Below are 24,977 nucleotides of genomic sequence, written 5' to 3' on the forward strand. Positions count from 1 at the left end.
GCATCCTGACGGATGCACCCATCTGACTGCACTTTCATGACAGGCACCTATCCCTCAAACAGTAGAGGTTTTGAGGGCTGGCTTACATGGAGCTTAAATATCTGAACAAAAGTTATCTTGAAATTCTTGGTAACTGCTGAAGGCAACTTCTCCTTCCATTCTAGTTTCTCAACGTGCATTTTCATCCACTGAACATGTAGAAGGCCACTTTCTATATTACCTGATGCAAGATATCTTTAGTAAGTGGAGGCCCAAAAGGAATATCTGCTCCTGATGGGTATGGAGAATAGATTTCTGGCGTGGTATTTAGGGCTTGAACAATAAGTTGTTCAGTACGGAAGAAAGGTCCAAACCGAGTATCAAAATATTCCTTCTCTTTACGAGCTTCACTGCTTGGAGATGACCAGAGGTCTATAGGATTTGTAGTTATTTTGACAAACACCAGGCCTGAGGAGCACATCGCAATAAAGGCCAGGGAAAAGAGAACAACAGGCCTTGGGTTCCGAACACAGAAAGCCCCCCATGATGTGAATGTGACCCTTAAAACATTCTCAAACTTCTCACCAAGCCTTTCACACCAGGTAGCTTCTCCTGCAAGTACAAGAACACACACAGAATAAGGAAGATTTCCATTTCCAACATGACCTGCATACCTAACCAACAATTGCTTTAAAGATGTGAAGGGCTTCCCAGGTTTTTCCGTTAAATTCCAAGCATAGCAGCAAAACAGTTTGCATAAAGTGAAAAAGGTGGACAAACATTGTTAAACCTGACCTCATGTAAAATAGGGGATGATCCATGCAAGGACCAGGAAGTGTAGGCCTGCACACCAGCATAACAAGGGGGGGGGACGACATTCTGTTGAGTGGGTGCCTGGATATTTATTTAAAAACTAACAATTTGCAGGATTAAGTTCCTTTTTATTACTGAAAGCAAAGAATAGTATAAAATGGCATGCAAGAAAATAATTCTGGGCACACTGTTTTGCAATAAAGCCACTATTTAGTTTTTAACAAATTAAGATCTTACAACCACTGTTCTTAAAGAGGAAAACACACACATGATTAAACCTTACCATTACTTTCCAGGTCTTACCAGTATTCTGGCGTGAATTAACAGAATAGGCAATGTTGCTGTCAATAGGTGTGTATTCAGAAACAAAGTGTCTCTTCCTTTAAAAGAGATGAGCATGGACAAAATCACTTAGGAGATAATTGTCAGTTTTAGTTTATTTAATATTGTGATTCAAGACAAACTAGGTTACAGCTTGCAAAGAAAATGTATGTGGCCATGAATAGAAGTTGTCAATAAATCTAAGATGCTAGTTGTAAAAATATAGGCCTTTGATCACTCATATACCAGTCAACCAGACCAGGCGGGCAATTCATGAAAAACTACATTTATATCACACCCTTAAAATATGCATAGTTGCAATGAGATCTAGGGTAGTTACCTCAACATAGTTCTTAGGGATTTTTTGGAAGCCAAGTCTTCACCGTGTCATTTTCTACTATATATTAAGCATTTACACTGAGCTATTCTTTGGTAGCGAAAGTATTTGGATAGTGCCTAGGTAAATGCAGCAACAATCCCTAATCATTTTTGTGGAAGGCAACTGCTTTGTCCATTTGACATTAATTGCTGTTCTTCAGCATAGTGCCGCCAGTTCTTTCAATGGATCACTGCAGTTACAGGCTGACTCATGACACTGGTACATCATCACTATAACTACCACAGTAACGTCTTTCCCTTAAGTTAGGGAAAATTTGGAAAACTATTACATAGCAGTAACTGTTCTAGTAAACAAGTGATGTACTATATTCAGTTCACTCAAAAAAGAGTTAAGGAACACATTTAAAACACTAAATTGAAAACAGAGTAATTTATTGTAAACAGTTTATAAAACCAGTATAAACTCATTAACAAACTTCAACATGCAACTTCAAATCAATGCCCGTACAGTATTGTTATTGTAAAGGTTGATTTAAACCATACATTGTTTGCTATATTTAGTTCACTCACCTGAAAGCAGAAGACAGAGGATCAATTAATAAGTTCAACAAAATGAAGTGGTAAAGCTTTTCCTGGGCTATACCTTTCAGCGAGAAAAATGTGGGTTCTACACATTAATAACGCTCTATGAAGTGGTAAAATCTCCTTTAATACATTTTATTTATCAGGAACTTCATGCGATGAGTCTCTAGGAATCATACATTACAATGACATATGGGGGAGAAGGCTAGACCACACATTTCTCCCTGACACACATGCTAGTATACCTAACACCATTGAAGTGATCCTTACCTGAAGCAGTATGGTCAGAGGAAGCCATATTTATTTGATTGTATTGAATAAACTGTACTACTTCTGGCTGCAGGTGAGAATCACTTGAATGCTCTTAACACTATTAGTGTATGTGTCAGGAAGAGATGTTCAGTCTAGCCTTCTCCCCAACATGCTATTTACCTTTGTTAAAAGGAGACTGTATCATTGGGGAAGTACTCAGTAATGGAACAATCCCCACTATCTTCCCTAAAGAAAGGCTCAATCCACAGGAAAAGCTTTACCATTTTATTCTGTTGAATATATAAAAATGCCACAATACAGCAGTCTTATAAATAAGCCCTAAACAGGTCTGTGTAGAATGCAAACTATATAGCAATGAATACCATGCATGTACTAACACAGACATTTTATGAACCTGAAGCACTTATTACTACATTTTAAAACACAAAAGCCTGCATTAGCCAGGTTCACATGTCACATTAAACCATAACTTAAATTAAACTAATGCGAATGAGCAGGGTACTCAGCTCCTCCCCTCCTTCTCCTTTCTTCAGCATGCTAATGAGAAAAGAAAGCAGATGCTGGCTTACCATTACATGTGAACAATGTAATGTTCTTCCATTACAGTTATGGTTTGATAGGAAACAAGCCACGAGGCACTGGTTAGCACACAACAGAAAACAGCTGAAATTACCTCTGGGTTGTTTCCTTCCTGGTGCACTGAAGGAAAAAGCTAAGTACATGTTCACTTTAAATCACAGTTTATTGTAAACTATGGTTTAAAGTGAGATGTGAACCAGGCCATCGGGTCATCACCATTGCATATGCTGATCCTGCTCATCCCCTGTAAGAGCAGGTATTATTACCCCTCTTGTTCTACATCTTCCTGTTATTGACTTCAATTAGCAGCTTGTAAAACATGTACTCCAAGCGTCTTTCACCACCTCCTAGTTGGGAAATGCAACAACCACAGCCATTTTGATTTAGAGCACAGCATTTAGTTTCAATACGTTTTAAGCAATTCTTTCCCTTACTAGGTTCCTACTGACCTCACACATTCAAACACACAAAATGCCTCTTTCTCAGCAAAACTGTACTAAAGAATATAAAGAATCAGAGTTTGCACAGACCAGATTGTGCAGCATGGAAGCCTCTGGCCAATTTCAGACAAAAAGTTCCCTTGTACCAAGCTACAATGATGCAATTGTCTAGCACCAATATGATTTCTATGAGACAATTTGTAAGTAAATTAATTTGAGACTTAAATATATTGTGGGAATTTTTTATTTCCCACATCCTCTCCTCTTTAAATTAAGCGATCAGGGAGGGAAAATCCCATGACTACTAACAATTGTTCATGGGACAGTTGTTTACTCTGACAGATTTTCTGCTGCCTTTTGTAGTCTCAGAGACATGATACAGCTGAAGGTACACAGTGCATTATCCACAACGAGCAGTACCGAAGTTTTGTCTTAAGTCAACATCAGTACAAAGAAAAAATCACAAGGTAAGCCAGCTAAGCTGAACACATTACAAGCACTCTCCCCACCATGCCACCCCACCAAATCTGTCAATATTAACAATACTCTGTGTAGGTGCAATATTGTGTAGGTGCAATTCAGATAAGATGATTATCGTAGACTTTCTTTTACATTTCAAAATACTTCCTTAATGTGCAGAGAATGCTAATGAGTAGTTACACAGAAGCCTACACTGGCCAGGTTCACATGTCACATTAAATCAAAGTTTAAACCACTAAGTAAAAACTAAGCATTGTGGCAGCACGGAGATATGCCTAAAGGCTTAAGTTTGCATCTAAAGCTATCCATGCACAAGCTGTCTATGCTTGCACAACAGAACTTTGCCCTCTGAATCAGATTTTGAGGGGGGGGGGGCTGCAGAGGAAAGAAAAAGTTGAAATCCCATTGGATTCCACCCTCAGTAAACAGTGGAAATTATTTATATGAACACCTACAGCATGTAATTTTTGCAATGCTAAGTGCTTGTAAAAAATTATTTACCTGTAGCACCATACTCCAAAAACTGCTGCAAAAAATACAAGCAAAAATCCTGTGTAGGAGATCCACATGATGACATACATGGCATCCAAACCAAGCAAAAGCCAAGGTGCAGGAGGTGGAGGGGGTTGTGGTTTGGGTCCACAGACAATAGAGCAATCCTGACAACTGCAAGGCCCAGTGACATCATCCATGGACTCATTACAGCCTTTGGTGGCATTGTTCATAGGAGTCATTCCATGGATAGAAGCATCTAACAAGAGAGAAGTTCACACACACACACACACACACACACACAAAAACAGGTAAGATGTGATACTAAGATTGCATATATGGCCTATGACATTTTAAAATTGACAAACTGATAAAGAACAGTTTTAGTCTGGCAAGTTCAACTTTTAACATTGCCAAATTATTAGAAAAGTTCCTTTGTGCACTACTATAAGCAAGTTTATTGTCTGAGCCAAGACCAACATGCACAATGCATAGAAGCCAAATCTTCTAAGATTTTTTTTTTAAAAAAGCATTCAAAATTGCCATACATTGCAAATAAATGACATCCATTTTGTGCAAACCAGAAAGTAGTGGAAATTTAACAAGCAATGCCGAAATTAACTTTTCCTTTCAGTAGGCATGGGGAAAAATGAAGCATGAGAAGGGTCCCAATTTGGTTGCAAGTCTTTTTTTCCCTAGCCACACCCACCTGCCCCACACCTGATATCAAGTGTGAGGGAAGTGAAAGTTTGCACTCGGCAGGTTATCTTTGCAGCTGCAACTTGAACTCAAGCTGGGACTGCAAAGGAAGACTTAGGAGAACACAGAGTGTGTTTCTGATTCTTCCTTTCAAGTTGCATCACCTGATGTCAGGTGGACAAGCTGCCCATCTATCAAAAGTGGCCTGTGGAGGCTGGGCCATTTCTGGATCCAGTTCCCCCCAGGCCTATTGAGCCTGTCTTTCATTTTAAAAAATGACTTTATTTATTACATGCCTCCAAGGGGCTTGAAAAATGGAAATGGGCTGCCTTCAAGTTGATCCTGACTTATGGCTACCCTATGAATAGGGTTTTCATGGTAAGCAGTATTCAGAGGAGGTTTACCACCGCCTCCCTCTGAGGCTAGTCCTCCCCAGCTGGCTAGGGCCTGCTCAGCTTGCCACAGCTGCACAAGATAGCCCCTTCCTTGTCTGCAACTGCCAGCTGGGGGGCAACTGGGCTCCTTGGAACTATGCAGCTTGCCCACGGCTGCACAGGTGGCAGGGCACATAACCCCTGAGCCACTCACTGTGGGGGTGATCTTTAGCTGGCCCTTGACACCCAGGAGACATGAGCGGGGATTTGAACTCACAGACTCTGGACTCCCAGACAGGCTCTCTTCCCCAGTGTGCTATACCAGCTGTCCCAAGGGGTTTAACGTGGCATAAATACATGGGCTTTTCTTCATCCCCCCACCATCATAACAACCAGCTTGTGAGGAAGATCAGGCAGAGGGAGAGACTGATGGGCCTCAAGGTTATCCAGTGGCTGAGCTGGGAAGCTGAGGGCCTAAAAAGGAAATGGGGACCTAAGGGTATAGCTTTATTTACCTAATAGTTAATCCAGCCCTGCCTAGGGGGACCATGTAAATTCAGTTCATGTATCTGTTGCTCAAAGGAAATCTAAGACATTTACTACCCATCTTCAATAAGACAAAGTGTATATTTAAAACATTTGTTTCCTACCTGAAAAAATTGGAATCATGTTGAAAGGAGTCTGACCATTATCCTTGCTAAACATATACTCAATCCAGTTGGTTGCATTGCATTCTTTAACATCTTTTCCACACAACAGTCCCAGAGCTTTAACATTACTTGATGGAGCCTCCACATCTTTACATGCATTATACATAGCTAGAAGCAGGATTTCAATATAGAGAAAGACATAGCTGAGAATTCAGAAGGATACAAATAAGATTTTCCCAAGTTGGTTCAGCAACTGGTATAAAGCAACTCTGAATTTACAGCAGAAGAGATACCTAAAGACAGTTATTTTTGACACAATTCAAGGTTAACCAAAGCTTCACAAATCTTCTCACCAGCTCACCAATAGTGAGCGATTCTCCCCACAGTTCTCCATGACTTACAAAGCATGCAGGAGGGATCTGTTATCCTTTGCTCTGACTTTTACAGAAGACAGAGTGCCATTTCTGCTTCTGCAAATGCAAGGGCAACATAACCCAACCCCAATGCTGTTGGGGAGAAGCCCAAATAGCAACAAAGGGATCCTCCTTCTGCTTGTTGGGGAAACTGAATTATGCTCTAATGAAGCCGCTACCTCAAGCAAAGGAGATGTGACAATTTGGTTGCAAAGGCAGTTGGATGTATTTAATTGTATTTGTATTGCTTCTTTATTTCTTGTACTGTATTACAATTTGAATTCTATGGAATGTAAATTGTAATACAATAAAATACAATATAAGAAGTAAAAGCAATAAAAATACAATTAAAATCATACAGCATTTAGCATAGCACATTACAATTGCTATAACAGGCAGAAAAATCATTAAGTGGTCCGCCAAGACCACCAGCAATTTTCAAGTGGTCTGTGGGGAAAAAATTTGGAAACCACTGGCTTAGGTGACTAAAGTGCACTCCCCTGGCCTTACAGTTCTGGGAACCTTGGAGAAGGTCAGAAGGAGGGCTTCATTATACATGGTTCAGTAAAGGCTTGCCAATGGAACTGAGGAGGGCAGATGATAAATATTTCCTGCTACTTATTGGAACACTGGAGAACAAAAAAGGTTCCAGATTTAATAGTCTTTGGAAAAAGGAACTGTAACAGATTATAGACTCTTCTGAATTAGCTCTTCAAACAGAATTAATGCTAGATCCCAATACAATAATTCCTGCCAGTTTTGCAAATGCACTCCAGTGGCATACATACACACAGCTCTTCTCCTCCCCAGACCCCGACTCTGTCCTCTCTTTCCCATGCCACTCAACTTCTGACCTGCAGGTAAACTGCTCAGCTTATTTACATAAGAGCATACAAGCAAATAACTGCTTTGATAAATGTTTGATAAAATGTTCTAAGGCAATGAACAAAAAAAATTAAGATGCACAACTACTTGATTATCTTGCTTACCATGAGCAAACTTTTCTCCAATATAATACTGCAGCTCTTTAATGTTGGTTTTTTCCTTTTTTGTAATGGGATCATAATACATACTTGTGTTCGTTACGTTGAGAAATTCAGATTGATGAGGACTGCAGGTTAGTTCGCAGAACAGGTTTATTAAATTATAAAAACATGATGGACACCTGAAGAGAGAGTCATCATCAGGCATCTATATATTTATCCAGTATGTGCACATGAAATACAGAAAGTTTCAAAAGGTAGTATTTGTCTAAAAGAACAAGCAGTTCTTATGGCCAAAGAGAGCCAGCGTGGTGTAGTGGTTAAGGTGTTGGACTATGACCTGGGAGACCAGGGTTCGAATCCCCACACAGCCATGAAGCTCACTGGGTGACCTTGGGCCAGTCACTGCCTCTCAGCCTCAGAGGAAGGCAATGGTAAACCCCCTCTGAATACCGCTTACCATAAAAACCTTATTCATAGGATTGCCATAAGTTGGAATCGACTTGAAGGCAGTCCATTTTATTTTCACACTCCTGAAAATTATAGTTTTAATAGTTCTGACAACCAATAAGTCTTACAACTATATTTAGTACAGGAAAGTTCATCACAGTTTCATTTGTAGGTAAGAAATTGAAGTACACAATTCAGCACAATAGTGAAACTGAATTAGACTTGCAATCCAATCTATCACTGCAATCAGTTCCATTATAGGGATATTCCCATATATGAACGTGTAGCCTTGCAGCCCAAGATTCAGAAGCCATCATTTAATTAACTTTTATCTTTACCTCCAATAAAAACCAAAAGCAATATGAACTATAAAACAAATATGAAGCAAACAGCATAGGAACTCCTTAGGTAATTCCAATTTATGTGAGAGAGGGCTGTAGAATGTTATTAAGCAAAATAAAATCATTAGAATGATCAATATTAATACACATCTATTTGAGCAGCCTTTAAAGAAAGCTGTCTAATAAAATGCATCTCTGTCCACCATTCCACCTTCAAAGGATGAGCAGAACAACTTCTGGAACACTCTTTGAGTGAAGACAGATACTGCATTAATGGAATTTGTAAGAACATAAGGACCTGCTGGATCAGGCCAGTGACCCATCCAGTCCAGCATCCTGTTCTCCCAGTGGCCAACCAGATGCCCATGCAAAGCCTACAAGCAGGACCTAAGCATAAGAGCACTCTCCCCTACTGCTGTTTCCAGAAACTGGTATTCAGAAGCATGAATACAGTAGGGCCCCGCTTTTCAGTGTTCCGCTAATACGGCGGCTTTCAATTAGAATAAGGCCCCACTCATACAGCGCTTGTTCCGCTTTTATGGGGTTTTTCGGTGTTGGGCGCCATTTTATTGATGGAGTTCTGCTTTTTGGTGGGTTTCGCTTTTCGGCGGGGGTCTGGAATGTAACCCGCCGTATGAGTGGGGCCCTACTGTACCATGACTTCATATATTCCATCTTGATCTCTGAGATCTTCTGATGGGGCACTCTTAGTGGTCCCTCATGTTCCTGAAGTTCCGTTGGCCTCCACCAGGGGCCAAGCCTTTAGTATGACAGGCACTGCCCCGTAGAACTCCCTACCAATAGATGCTTGGCAGGAACCATTCCTTCTTTCTTTCAAGCATCTCCTGAAAACTGAACTGTTTAAACAGGCCTTCTAATATGAATTGTCTTTTCCAACCAATGCAGTTGCTATGGATGTTTTTATTACTGTTTTTAATGATGTTTTTATGGGTTTTTTAATTCTATCATGTTTTTATATGCTATAATGCTGCCTTGATAGATTTTTACAAAAAGTACCGCTTATAGATATTTAAATAAATAAGCATACTGCCTCAGACTGTGGAGGCAGAGCATAGTCATCATGACTAGTAGCCTTTGATACCCTTGTTGTTGTTGTTGATGTTATGTGCCCTCGAATCGATTACGACTTATGGCGACCAAGTTGGCATCACTGCCTCCTCTGGGAGCAAGTTCCATAGGTTGACTATGTATTGTTTGAAGAAGTACTTTCTTTTATCTGTCCTGAATCTTCCAGCATTCAGCTTCATTGGATGTTTACAAGTGTTATGAGAGAGGGAGAAAAACTCCTCTCTATCCACTATCTCCACTATCTAAACTTCAATCGTGTCATCTCTTAGTTGTCCTTTCTCTAAACTAAAAAGCCTCAAATGCTGCAACCTTTCCTCATAAGGAAGTCGCTCCATCCCCTTGATAATCTTGGTTGCCCTTTTTTGAACCTCTTCCTACTTTACAATATCCTTGTTGAAGTGAGGCGACCAGAACTGTACACAGTATTCCAAATGTGGTTGTACCATACATATAAATATTTTCTCTTCATCTTTCCTAAGCAACTAAATGCTTACCAGACTTCCAGTTTATTGAAAAGGAAAAAAACTCTCTCAAAAAAATACCACAATAACTGGACATATTGCCCCCACATACCTGGAAAGAAACTGCAAAGGGATCTCCAAGTTACTTTTCAAAGTCTGAAGTTGTTGCACATCACAACAAAGACTAACATTCTCATAGAAAAAACCTGGGCAGAGTTCCTTAAAAGAAAGTTGAATATATTTTTGTAAGATTCAAGTATTAAAGTAACCTGAGATTTTTTTCCTACTACAGGAGACAAATGTGGGCTTTGCTGCCCAGGGCTCCTATGGGAGGAAAGGAGGTACATATATTTATTAAATAAATAAGCCCAACTGTAGGCAATTGCATTGGAAAAAATGTCTCACTTATTTCAACGGCTCACTTCCAAGTAGCCTTATAATCAGGTTAACAATGAAACTAGTAATGACTATTTCATACCTCCTTGGGAGTGTTACTATATTATATAAAAAGATACTAGTAGATTTGATATGACCTTAACACTTACAGACTTTGAAATAAAAAAAATGTACACACCAACTACAGATGACTAAGTACAATAAACCTAACACAGTGTACCATCATGCAATTACCATGTAGCCTTATTCATACTGATATTAGCATTAGGATTCAATTTCCTTATACTACAAGAGATGAAGAAAAAACATGCTTAGGTCTTCTATCCTATTCTTACAAAGGCTGCAATTCAATACACACTTTCTTGGAAGTAAGCCCCATTGAACCCTATGGAGCTCACTTCTTTGTAGTCATGTACTGGATTGCAGCCTAAAGCTCTTATTTTTCGATAAAACTAATTCACTAGAAACTTACTTGCACCAAATCATAGCCATCTTTCGGTAGTGGCAATGGTGGGCCTATATATTCACAATTGTACTTTTTATCTCCAGAAGCAGTTCCACACTGGCCATACCAGATACACGAATCTGAAAATATCTACAGAAGAAAAACGCAAAAAACAAATATCAATTCATACTGACCATAGCTTTCACAACTGTTAAGTAACATTCTAACAGGAAGTAGCTACACATTAAATCACCATTTTAAATGACCCACAGAGTTTGAAACATGCCTACTGACATCTTAATTTATCAGCAGAACACATGTCATAACACAATGTTTTTAAAGGTCACCTCGCCTCAGAACAACCTGCCACGTGGCATGGAGATTGCTATTACAGCAACACAGGCTGAAAGCCTTATTAAACATGCAGAGCAAGTGGTGCAAATTTCTGGCTCTTGACCTATTTTTCCCACACACACAAGTTCTCTTCTGATACTAAAAATACATAGGTTTACACCACTGGTTTTGTTAAGAACACATATCTGGATATAACTGCTGACCCTTTATATTACTACTCTGTCCTGGAGGACATGCTCTCACATAGAACATATGCAGAAAGAAAAACCCAGGCTGAACTGATGCCAATGTTTACCTTTAAATTTGAGTTTTTTAGATTTCTTGTTATCTCTTTATGATTTGATAGGCATATATCATCAGTTCTCATAAGTTATTAACTGTCAAATAATACCATTGTATATCAACTCTCTAATACTGTAAAAATCAAATATGAAATCAGTGCAGGCCAGTTAGTTTATGTATTCTAGGCAAAATGGTGAAAAATATTACTTAAAATGCACATAAAATAACTTTTGCTAAGGAAAACTCAGCACAGCATCTGCAGAAGTCCTGCCTTGCCAACATTTTTGGAGTTCTTCAAGAATGTCAACACAAATATAGATAGGGGTGATCAACAGGGTTGATCATAATTTAAATCACTTCTCTGAAGGACTCAATTTTAATGATTTAAATTACACTTTAAATCACTAGTGAGGAAGATTCTATTTAATCATCATTTTTAGTAGAAGTACTGTACAATACATATTCACAGATGTAGATTTCATTAGAAGATAGGTACACACTAAGCAATTCTGAATAGTTTTCAGATTAATTTTCATCAAAAAATGCAATGATAATTTGGTCATTTTAGTACTAAACCAGAATGAACTTGTTAAGTCATTCAGGAGATGAACCAGCTCCAACTGTTCAATTAATCATGATATTTTTGTCATGATGTACCAGAATCACCACCCCCAAGCAGGCTTTTGAATTGTACTAATAAAGTTGTTTATTCTGGCTAGTTTTCTTCTTCAACAAACAACAACATTCACAAAACAAGCACATGGGTTTTTGAATAGTTAACTCAGCCTTTCCCAACCAGTGTGCCTCCAGATGTTGTTGGACCACAATTCCCATCTTTCCTGACCATTGGCAATGCTGGCTGAGGCTGATGGGAGTTGTGGTCCAACAACACCTGGAGGCACATTGGTTGGGAAAGGCTGAGTTAACTACAGTATTTCAGTTTTTAGATAAATGTAAAGTTCTTAAAACAAATTAGGCAATTTCAACTAAGTCAACATGAGAAACTTAAAATAATGGATGGTACAGTTAACTTCATCTTCTTCACCTTTGTCTTCTGTGTTCACTGTCTGAGAAAGAAATATAAGCTTTCCTACTTTTTCAGTTCCCAACTTATTTCTCAATTTAGAATAAATTAGTCCAAGGGAAAAAAATATCTCTACACCTGCAGAAGAGGCTACTGCTATTAAGAGCTAGATTACTACTTCAGTGTTCAGATCTACTTGTTCACTTGTTCAGATCTACTCCATCTCCCCAAATTCTCTATTCATTGACTTTATCTTTGCATTCAGAAAGAGGCAAGGCCTACAGAGAGAGAGTCCATTTCACGTATACCAGCTACAGAATAGGATTGATCAGGTTATTTCCATAAACTGCTGTTAACATATTTGCATAATATAATTAGAACTTGTGTAATTAGTATTCATGATGATCTTTGACCTAGGCTCTTTTTTTACGAATTGTTTTAAGAAATTTTTGAAATTGATTTAAATTTAAATAAATCTAAATTAAAAATCCATTTATTTATTTATTTATTTTAAAATCATTGATTTTATATGTTATATACCTGGACATCCAAACAGCTTTGCCACAGTAGTTAATGGATTAAAAAATCCTTAACTTAAATTATTTTTTTGGTATGAAAATATACTTATGCAACTGTTTTTTCCAAGCCCCAAGTCTGTTCTTGGTCTCTCAAAAAACAAACACATTTTTGACATTTATTCAACTGCTGATTATTAATTATTAATCCAAGATAACTGCAATGTTTTCTATTATAGCTACACTACACATTATTTTTTTAAATAATCCCAATATGGAAATGGAAATGGACTGCCTTCAAGTTGATTCTGACTTATGGCGACCCTAGGAACAGGGTTTTCATAGTAAGCAGTATTCAGAGGGGGTTTCCCATTGTCTTCTTCTGAGGCTAAGAGGCAGTGACATGCCCAAGGTCATCCAGTGAACTTCATGGCTGTGTGGAGATTCAAACCCTGGTCCCCCAGGTCATAGTCCAACACCTTAACCACTACACCACTATGGACAGGGTCTAAACTGGCAGTGACTAACTAGGAAAGACATACTGGAGTCATGGTGGATGTCCACTGTGAAAGAGGCAAATTCCATCTAGGGATCATTAAGGAGGAGACTGGAAGTAAAACTGTCAGCACTGTAATGCACTTGCACAAATCTATGTCCAAGCACACTTGGAATACTGTGGCTATCCAATGAGCTGGAGAAGGTGCAGATGAGGGCACCAAAGGCCACCTACCTTATGAGAAACGGCTAAAACATTTGGAAGTTCACAGTTTAGAAAAAGAATCTAAGGACATGATAAAGGTTTATGAAGTTAAACATGTTTTTTTTTTAATTAAGTCATGGAGAAGGATAAATTTTTCTCTTTCCCTCAGTACTAGAAGTCAGGACAATCCAATGGAACTGGTTGGCAGCATATTCAGGCCTGACCAAAATTAATTACTTCATGCAGTCCCTAATGAATGTATGGAGTTCTCTGCCACAAGATATGACAAACGGCCACTGGCTTAAATGGCTTCAAAAGGGGATTGGGCAAATTCATGGTGTATAGTTCTATCAGTGACTATATGGAACCTCCAGATTCAGAGGTAGTCTGCCACTGAATACCAGGGCTATTGCCTTCATGCCCTCCTAAAGATTTTTAAAAGCATCTGGTTGGCCATTGTGCAATGTTGAATTAGGTGGACCTTTGATCTGATCTTATTATATTCAAATATTGGGTGCTATTCAACAAATATAGAAAATGTAAGGAGTCATTATTAATGGGTGCAAATCAGTTTTCAATCAGGCTGAAATAAGAACATAAGACGACCCTTGCTGGATGAGGCCAGTGGCCAACCAGATGCCTATTGGAAGCCTGAAAGCAGGACCTGCATGCAATAGCACTGTCCCCACTTGTGATTCCCCACAACTGGCATTCAGAGCCATAGTGCCTCTGATGGTGAAAGTGGAACATAGTTATTGTGGCTAGTAGCAATTCATAGCCTTCCCTCCATAAATTTGTCTAATCCTCTTCTAAAGCCACCCAAATTAGTGGCCATCGCTACTTCTTGTCTACAGCCTTCACCACCAATTAAATAAACTATGTGAAATGCATGCAAGTATTTGACAGCTAACATTACTAGAAAAAGAGGCATAACAAACCACATTTTAACATGTATATGGTTTAGAAATAATACTCTGTAACAAGAATGTGGAGCTGTATGGGGGGAGAAGCTTTCAGAATTATACATGCCAATGGTGTTCTCCCTTATGTTCGATTACAAAAATGGAAATGATCTCCCAGGCCATAGTCCAACACTCTAACCACTACACCACACTGGCTTTCATGTTTGATTACAAGGCAGTATTCATTACTAAAACACTTTCAGTTCTATACAGGCTAAAGCAGGGATAGGGAATCTGAGGCCCAGGGACCAAATCTGGCTCTCAGAACTCTCCCCAGGCCATACCCCTCACTGTTTCACACCCTATGGTTTTTTCCCCCAGCTGGAATGTGTCCTTGAACTGATAATGACTCTTGCTTCTCTGGATGGGGGATAAAGAGCACTGTGTATGAACTAAACTACTGTTACAAAGGTAAGATTTACATTTGATTTTCCACCCATTTTTGCCCCTGGCCCTGCCCACCACTGGCATGATGCCATCAATAGGTTGTCCGGAAAGGAATATGGCCTTCAGGCTGAAAAATGCTAAAGGATGCTAGAAGTAATATTAGTCAAAACTCAAGCCAAATAAACCTTGGGAATGCAAGCTCATTACAGCTTCTGAGCTTGTAATTAATGATGGCTGAAGGTGTAGTCATTCCTGTTTTCTCTCATCAACTTGCATGCAAACCAATTCCTTATTTTAATATTGCCTTTATGAGAATGCATTTGTACAAGTTGTCTTAAATTCTGTGATGAAAGGTATACAGAAATCACTAAACTTGCAAAAGGCAGGCAGGGAGGGAAGAAGAGAATCTGCAATGCAACGATTTCTGATGTCTCACATGCATCATGTGACAGTCTGGTGACAACACTTCATCCAAGCAGCTGAAAGGAAATGTGCTATCATCAGCATTTCTCTCTTGCTCATCATAAAAGACTGGTGTTTACTTCTATCCAACTAGAAACCACAACTAGAATAGCATGGCAACAGTGCATAAAGCTCAGAGAGCTTATGAAGTAGCTAAGTCCCTGGTTTGAATATAATCAGTCACTAAATAGCCATTACAGTAGGACCCCGCATTACGGCGTTCCGCTGATGCGGCGCCTTTCATTTTCAATTTTAAAGGGGTTTTTTCCCCTTCTGCGCCGTTTTGCGCCGTTTTCACATCATTTTTGCATGACACAGCCCATTAAAGTCAATGGGGTTCCGCTTTACGGCATTTTCCGCTTTACAGCGGGGGTCCAGAACGGAACCCGCCGTATAAGCAGGGCCCTACTGTATGCATTTAATTTCAGCTCCTTTCCTCCTCCCAATCTACAGTAGGAGGATATTAATACTGGTCTACTTTACAGGGATTTTGTAAAAAGCACTAGAAGTACTTGTTCTTGAAATTTACGCTAAACATGGTTAGCAGACTGTGGTGTTAGGTCTCTTACTGCTACAATATGTATAACAATTATGTCTATAATTCACAATTATTTTCAAACAATTAATGTTTTCTGCCTGGTTATGGAAGTTGCAACTAGTGCAACTTGTATTTCCAAGATTTTGGGGGCTTGAGTCTTGAAGAATAATACTTTTAGTAATCTTAATTCAGTAAAAACTGAGAAGTGTTCCGTCATTAATACCACTAGCACCAGCATGTCACAATTTTGGAAAACTTACGATCTTCTGGAAACTTTATTAATCTAGAGGGATCTAAATGCATAGTTCTAAAGAAAAGATTCCATGCTTATCTTTGGAATGACCTTTAACAGTTTTGTTACATGTAACATACTGTTTACAAGGATAGATTTCTGTTTAGCCTTGACTTTGTTCTCTTACAGAAAAGGACCCTTTGAAATTATACCACATAGAACCATACGCCTTCTTTATTGCTTAGCAATTATGCATGAAGAATAGGGATATGCCCACCAAATGATAATTTGTATTTCATACATTTATTTAATTTAAATATTTATAAACCTTATTTTGTTAGAAATACAAGACAGTGTACAATATAAACACAATACTACAATCATAACAGTAAAAACAATAGCAAAAAAACAACAGAGGCATGGGAGATCACAAAAAGTGCCCCCATCAGAAGATCTTGGTGACCAAGATAGAGCATAAGGAATCAGGTATCCTTAAGATACATCAGGTCCAAGCTGTTTAGTGTTTTGCAAAATTGATACAAGACCCTCAAAACTGGCCCAGTAGCAAATCAGCAATCAGTGCTGCTCTCTCAGCAAAGGAATACTACGTTGCTAGTAACCTGCTCTTGTGAGCAGCCTGGGCACTGCATTCTGCACTAGTTGCAACTTCCATAACAAAGGGCAGCCTATAAAAAGCATGTTACAGTAATCAAATCTTAAGGTACCAATGCATGGACTACTGTGGTCAGGCTATCCCAGGCCAGTAATGGTCACACCTGGTGTACCAGCAAATGCTAGTAGAAGGCACTTCTAGCCACATATGTCAATTGCCTGTTCTGGACAGGGTTTTACTCCCTCCAAAGGAGCAGGTCTGGAGCTTCGATGCTCCTTGAGCCATCATCACTAGAGGCCCAGGTGGCCTATCTCCCAGACACAGTAAACTCTCACCCACAAGATCACCAGCTTTCCAGAATTCCAGCTCAGTTTATTGAACATCATCTGGTCCACCACTGCATCCAAGTACTGGTTCATTGCTTGCACAGTCTCTCCCAATTCAGATGTAATGGAGAAATACAGCTGGCTATCATCTGTATATTGATGACACCTTGCTCCAAAACTCCTAATGACAGCTCCCAACAGCTTCATACAGATAATGAACAGCTTTGGAGAAAAAATAGTGCCCTGTGGCACTCCATAGTGTAAACACCAAGTGGTTGAAAAGCACTCTCTCAGTGCTACCCTAGACATGATCCTGCAAGTGAGAACAGAATGACTGTAGCACAGTGCCACCAATACCCATCCTGCAGAATCAATCCAGAAGAAACCACAGCTAATGGTATCAAAGGCCACTGAGAGAACAAAACAGGGTTGCACTTCCCCCTCATCCTTCTCTCTATAAGGGTCATCCATCAGGGCAGTCAAAGCTGATTCAGTTCTGAACCCAGATTGGAATAGATCCAGGCAACCAGTCTCATCCAGAAATGTCTGCAGTTGTTTCCCCACCACCAGTTCAATCACCTTCTCCAGAAAGGGGATATTTGTGACTGGACAACAGTTGTTACGTTCAATGGCAGCTTTTTCAAAGTGGCCACCCTACCACTTCCTTTAAAGCAGCTGGCACCACTCCTTCACACAATGACAATTCACCTTGGCCTGGATCCACCCAGGAACCCCCCTCATTAGCTCAATTTCAGCATGGAAACAAGGCCTAGGATTAGGCGAGTCTTTGCAAAATGAGCCTGGTTCTCTCTCACACAAAACATCATTTGGCCAGAGCCTTGGAAAATGTTGTTGCATTTCCTCATCTCCTGAACTGTTATCTGTGTGACCATGTAACAATAGCGCTCATTGTTGCTTATCTCTGCCTACCTTCATTCACATGACAAGTTCTTTAACATGGCTTTTGCATATACCATTTGCCAAAGGTTACTCAAGCATGCATGGATGTTTCCCAATTAGTATTCTGAAAGATGACAATGACTAGTTTTTTATCTGCTATACCCATCTTTGAAAATCAATGGTGCAAGGCATGCAGTTCTAAAATGCTGTACTGGTCAAAACCAAATATTCACATGTATTGTAGTCAGAATGCTCACTAAATGGTGGAAATGTATATGAAAACTTCATCTGCTGTTCAACTTTATTAGTTTGCCTTTTTATGTCTTGCAGCATTTTCTGCAAGCCTGTTGTTTCTGTTGCTCATTATACAGCCACGAGAGTAGCTGTATACTATAGCCAGCGTGGATTTTTCACATTCCGCAATGTTAAATTGAAAATACCCCCATGCCATTCTGATCCTTCCCATAAGCTCATTTCAAAACAAAACCTTACAAAACTTATAGTCCTGAACTCAGAACTCAGGGTCGCTATAAATCGGGATCGACTTGAAGGCAGTCCATTTCCATTTTCAAACATGATTGCACAGAAATAAATCCCACTGAACTCAAAAAGTATGCAACTGATCAAACCCACCCTCCCTTCTACTCCCTCATATCCCCTCCCTCTTCCCTCTTCCCCCTTCCCTCCCCCTCCTTCCCCCTCCCCCTCCCCATGGCCAGTTTTACCTATCTTAAGCATGATTGCACAGGAGTAAATCCCACTGAACTCAATAAGCATGGAAATGATCAAACCTGCCCTCCCCTGCCCCTTCCTTTGCCCATCCCCCTCCAATACCCTCCTTCTGCTCCCCTCCTTTTCTCCTTCCCTTTCCTCTCCCCTCCCTCTGCTCCTCCCCCATGGTCAGTTTTATCTATCCTAACCATGCTTACATAGGAGTAAATCCCACTGAACTCAATAAGCATGCAAATGATCAGACCTGGCTTTCCCCACCATATGCTCAGCGGCACATGTTACCAAATTCTTCCAAGCTATACAGCAAGTGGACTGGACTGTGAAAGACCAACCCAAATTGTTTGCATTTTGACCAATTTGTAGGACAGTACAATATCTCAGAGAGGAGCCCAAGTTCCCTGCTTTTTAAAGTTTGATAGGAATATCTGTGGGCTATAGGTACATTCTTAAACCGCAAGGTTTTTTGCTTATTAGTGAATTTTCATGAAGAAAGGAATTATACCTGTACTTGACTTATGCTTTTTTAAATGCCAATATGTTTGCAGTTTTCTAGTTTTTTTATTTTGATTAGTTACTCATTTTAATGATTGTTTTATATTGTTTGTACGGTATTTCATGTTTTATTGTTTATTTTTATTGTATATTTTGTACGTTACTTTGATATTTCATATGAATTGCCACCTACCTTAGTGTTTATTCATAAAAACAAGCTTTGTTTTATGATGATGTAAGCAGTTTGTTTTTTTAATGATGTAAGCAGTCCCCAGGTCCCTTCTTTGTTGTGAGATTCTGGGGGTGAGCTGTGTTTGGATCCTGGGTGAGAGCCAGGATGGATGAGGTGAGAGCCAGGAGCTTGAGAAGGTGTGTATGTTAGAAGCAGAAAGGACTGATATGGGCTTTATTTAATAATAATCTGTATTGGTGTAACACTTGTATATCTAATATTGTGTATTTTTGTAACATTTGTTGTTTAAGCTTATTTTGTATTACTTTATATTTTGTAGCATTATAGGATGATAGTATGATTACTTCTGTATAATTTTGTCATTTCTATGGTTGTAAACCGCCTTGAGTGCAGTGATGTAGAAAGGCAGTATACAAATTAAAAATGAAATGAAATGCTTTGCCTAGACTGCTGCAGAATGATACTTAAGCCGTAAGTGTGAGTAGCTGCCTTAGACTGAAGTGTGGACCAGCTGGTTGTTAGGCAAGGTTTTGAATTAGAAGCCTAGAAAGTGCAGGTCCTGCTCCTCAATCAGAGCTATAGATCTTTAATCATACTAGCCAGGTGTGGAAAGAGGGAGGAAATCCATCTGTTAGCTGCTGATGTCAAAGCACTCAAGCCAATATATTTAGACCATTTTGTAGTCTTCTACACTACTATTCCTAAAGGAGAATTTGGGCTTTCTGGGTTCCTTTAATAATTCAACATACTCACGGTTCAATTAGTACCTATTCTATCCAAGCCAGATAAGTGGGTCAAGACAAGACAGTGAACAAGTATCAATAGACTTACAGGTGTTGATTATATAATTAGAGAAATGCCATTACAAAGGTCTACCCAAAGGACACAATGACACTTACAAATCATTGTAATTAATTTAAATTAATACTCCCACACTCAGCGGAACAAACATTTAACCAAATACTTAATTGAATGTTCATTATTTACACTTAGGGCAGCTCAGTAATTTATAGACATATAAAAATAATTCTTTATAGAGATTAAATTATGTGAGCTGGTTTTAAAAAAGAGAGATCAAAGCACACATGAAAATAGTAATTTGGCATATCTTTCTTCCTCAAACAGAACCTTTATAAACAAACATGTACACAGAAGTCTCTCATAAATATATATACCAGAAAAAACACCAGCTTGCATTTATAAATCATTTGCCATTTTGACATGAACTATTGTTTGAGCATTACAATGTTTCTCTTTGCAAGTATTCAACAATATCTTGGAAAAGTTTCAACTACTGCCTACTTGAATTAATGACAACCAAAAACAGTCTTCTCTCACATTTGTTGCCATGATTTAACTATCACCCTCCATATCACAGAAACACTGATATTTCTATACTAATCGAGCTGCACCACATGCAGAAATGCCTAGACTAAATTCTGGAGAGTTACACCTATGAATACGATCTGCTTTCATTATGCTGTACTGGGATCCATGCATGAAAATAAGGAGAGGGGTGGCGAGACTATTTTAATGTTTTTTTCCCTAGGTTCTGTTTTGTTGTTATGTGCCTTCAATTCAATTTCAACTTATGGCAACCCTATGAATCAGCGACCTCCAATAGCATCTGTAATAAACCACCCTGTTCAGATCTTGTAAGTTCAGGTCTGTGGCTTCCTTTATGGAATCAATCTATCTCTTGTTTGGTCTTCCTCTTTTTCTACTCCCTTCTGTTTTTCCCAGCATTATTGTCTTTTCTAGTGAATCAGCTCTTCCCATGATGGGTCCAAAGTATGATAACCTCAGTTTCATCATTTTAGCTTCCAGTGATAGTTGTGGTTTAATTTCTTCTGACACCCAGTTATTGGTCTCTTTCGCAGTCCATGGTATCCACAAAGCTCTCCTCCAACACCACATTTCAAATGAGTTGATTTTTCTCTTATCCGCTTTTTTCACTGTCCAACTTTCACATCCATACACAGAGATCAGGAATACCATGGTCTGAACGACCCTGACTTTAGTATTCAGTGATACATCTTTGCATTTGAGGACCTTTTCTAGTTCTCTCACAGCTGCCCTTGCCCATCCTAGCCTTCTTCTAATTTCTTGACTATTGCTTCCATTTTGGTTAATGACTGTGTCAAGGTATTGATAATCCTTGACAAGTTCACTGTCCTCGTTAACTTTACTGGTTTCTGCTAGTAGTATGGTATCGTCTGTATATCTTAAATTATTGATATTTCTCCCTCCAATTTTCACACCTCCTTCATCTTGGTCCAATCCCGCTTTCTGTATGATATGTTCTGCTTATAGATTAAACAAATAGGGTGATAAAATACATCCCTGTCTCACACCCTTTCCGATGGGGAACCAATCGGTTTCTCCATATTCTGTCCTTACAGTAGCCTCTTGTCCAGAGTACAGGTTGCACATCACGACAATCAGATGCTGTAGCACCCCCACCACTTTTGAAGCATTCCATTGTTTTTCATGATCTACACAATCAAAGGCTTTGCTGTAATCTATAAAGCACAGCAGATATTCTTCTGAAATTACATGTAGGTATTTGTGTAAACATAAAGTGGTTTATGTTAAGAGGAATTGCCACAGATTACTGTGCACATCTGCTATATTTGGGACACACAAGGCTCGAAACGTAGGGAGGCTACCAAGGTGAAGTCCTTGCAATACTCAGCTGCAGCTTTCCTTCTTGAGTTGTGTGTTCCCATCAAAGCTTGGTAACACCCAGGATATATGATGTCAGATGTAGAACAAGTGGCCATGGCTTAGCCAAAATGGCCTCATGGGCCAAAGTGGGAATCCTAGCAGGCCATGCTGGCTTGCAGGCTGAACGTTTCCCACCCATGGACTTCCTGAATTGAAAATTCTTCAAGGCCAAGTCTTGCTCTGCAAGTACATTCATCTCTTTCATCTTCTCTTTCCTCCAACACTTCTTTCTGTCTCTCACATAACCATACTGTCATTTTCCAACCAACCCTCTCTGTCTGAGACTCATTCTCACTCTACTCAACATTCCATTTAACCTTCTCTCACACATCAGGTTTGTAGTATGTGCAGTGGACATCTTTATGAAACCCCATTATGGCAAATTTGCTCTGTTCAGAGAAAAACTCTAAGTGTTATTTCTATATAGCAGACACTAGCAGTTAAGCTATACCTTAGCTCCCTCTCCACAGATGCCATGTTGAGTTAATCCCCCTACATATTAGTATGCAGAAAATGTACGGTTCAGGGATGAGTCTTACGCATATAAGTCTGATAAATACATTTCCTTTACTTAACAGAACTTAACCAAATATTACAAAGAATAAAATAAATTATATTAGTCAATAACACAGCAGCATTATGAAATACAGTTACTGTTATTACAATGATAAAATGTTGATGCAGAGCTAAAAACCCTATTAAATCATAATTCCCTGAATCAGCAAGGCTGTCTAGAATGCAAACAAAGGTGACAGGTGCCCCTCCAGAAGAAAAAAGACAAGTGCTCAAAGGAAGGGATATTTATACTATTAAATAAATTTAAGATGCATTCCTAAACTTCAGTTATCAGGGAAACAAGACTACATTCCACAAAATATCTAATTACATGAAAGACTTTGATAAGTTATATGCCATGGTAACATTCATTACAACAATTTTTATAAAACACAATCTATCATTATCAAAGAAATAATTGTAGACACATCTCATAGAACCACATCAAACAATTGCTATAACATGAGAATGTGTCTAGTTCACATCTGGGCATAGTAAATGCATCAATGGTAAAAATGACATTCACTGTGAACACAACTTGTTTAGTTCATCTACAAATGTGGATTGACCAGGTCTGGCCAATTCAAGGTTTTATTTTTATAATAGGAGACACAGGTATAGCGGTTCAAGATAAGGAAATGGGGAACAGTAATGTATGAGTCTGGTCTGTCTCTGAAGGACTTCACAAAAAAATGCCTTCTATTCCCAGTATAATGATTTTAATTGAGCTGCATTAAGGTAAGGAAAATCAGCTATGGGGCCTTGTCCAATGTCTCTGGAACACGTCAAAATGGGTGCAAAAGTGGGTATATTGCCAAACCATTACCTACCATTGCTTTTAAAAGGCATTTTTGTGATCAAGCTACAAACATACTAGATGCCCCCTTGACCTAACACAGCAAACCATTTCCAAAAGAAGCAGTACAAATGGAGAAATCTTTCCCAAAACACACTATAACAAAGTCTGCGGAGAAAAATGCATATTCCATCAGTGTGGAAAAGTCCCATGTCATATGTTTCATTCATTCAAAATAATTAATTTCATGCCCTTTCTACCCAAAATTCAACATAAGACTACAGTAGGACCCTGCTTCTCGGCGCCCCGCTTTTTGGCATTCCGCTAACACGGTGCCAGCGGGGCAATCAGCTGGAGAGGGGGCTGGAGCTCCCTGAGCTCCAGCTGATCTCGCCGGAGGAGGGGAAGATCAGTTGTAGATCACTACAGTTGATCTCCTCCTCCTTCTGGCACGATCAGACTCTTGCACTCCCGCTGATCACACCGGAAAAGGGGAAGATCAGCTGTAGTGTGCTACAGCTGATCTTCTCCTCTGGCACAATCAGCGGGTTAGGTTCCATACCCCCGTGCTACAGCTGATTCACTTTTCAGCAGTTTTCACTTTTTGGCGGGGGTCCGGAACCTAACCTGCTGGATGAATGGGGCCCTACTGTATCTTCAAACTAACCGTTCCTACAGTGCCAAGTCTCAAATCAGTCCACCAAACCATTTTCTAACTATAAGCCATACTGTGGCTTATCCATGCATACATTATACCAAACCATAGTTAAGCTTCTTTAAGTATGATTTCATACAGTGTGTAGGTTTTAATTTTGAATTAGCAAGTATTATTGAAAAACCAGCTAACTTTTACCAAGAGAAGTTGACTCGGAAAGAGGCATTCACCTACATGGAGGATGCTTCAATTTAAACTTTTTAGAGATCAGCCAGTATTGGACAAAGTCAATGCAGGAAGTCAACACATTTTTTCAGCTTGCATAGTATTTAGGATACCTAGAGATAGCAGCTTCCTACACATCTACTTGATAGCATTCCTTCCCTAAGTCAGAATCCTATGCTTGGCCAGACACTAATCCCCAACAGTGGTACAATTTTACACCAACAAAGGAAGTGGCATAAGTAAATATACACCCACTAGACCCAATGGGGGCCCCACTACCATCTCCCCCTCCACATAGCTAAATCAGAGGATAGAATTTCAGCTAGTTTTATTCTCACATGCAGCAGAATAAGGCTGCAGAATAGACTGTGCTGCTTCAGAATGTTATTCAGAGATACCATTTTGGAATGCTTTTCTATGTGAAAGTTCCCTGCAAGTAGCACATCAGTGAGAAAGGTTCTCTCTCAGCTGTCTCCCTGCTGTGCTACTAATCTTCATTCACATCTCTCCTCTGTCCCTGCAATATGGGGGAAATTGTCGTGGCTAAATATTCCATTACTTAACAGGTTTTAGCCAGGTTTCCCACAAAATGGAAACAAGTAAGCATGCACTAACTTGTGGATCACTAAGCTCTCAACTCAGGCAAGCACTTAGTATGCACTGGGAAAAGCTGTGCTAAATCCAGGTACCATTGTTCAGAATACTGTA

The 24,977-nt window shown here is 39.3% G+C and overlaps 1 protein-coding gene across 1 annotated transcript in view; it reads right to left on the bottom strand.

Moving 5' to 3' along the window:
* The window catches only part of NPC1 (NPC intracellular cholesterol transporter 1), a 52,714-nt gene that overhangs the window by 25,740 nt on the left and 1,997 nt on the right, over positions 1–24,977 (bottom strand). The window contains exons 2-8 of the mRNA XM_061596989.1: positions 10,627–10,749; positions 9,871–9,977; positions 7,424–7,599; positions 6,022–6,189; positions 4,308–4,557; positions 1,096–1,172; positions 221–591 (exon numbers count right to left, since the gene is read on the bottom strand). Of these exons, the coding sequence (XP_061452973.1) occupies positions 221–591; positions 1,096–1,172; positions 4,308–4,557; positions 6,022–6,189; positions 7,424–7,599; positions 9,871–9,977; positions 10,627–10,749 (1,272 nt within the window). The remainder of the gene's footprint in view (positions 1–220; positions 592–1,095; positions 1,173–4,307; positions 4,558–6,021; positions 6,190–7,423; positions 7,600–9,870; positions 9,978–10,626; positions 10,750–24,977) is intronic.

This window comes from Rhineura floridana, chromosome 1, assembly GCF_030035675.1.
Source record: "Rhineura floridana isolate rRhiFlo1 chromosome 1, rRhiFlo1.hap2, whole genome shotgun sequence".
Lineage (NCBI taxonomy): Eukaryota > Metazoa > Chordata > Lepidosauria > Squamata > Rhineuridae > Rhineura > Rhineura floridana.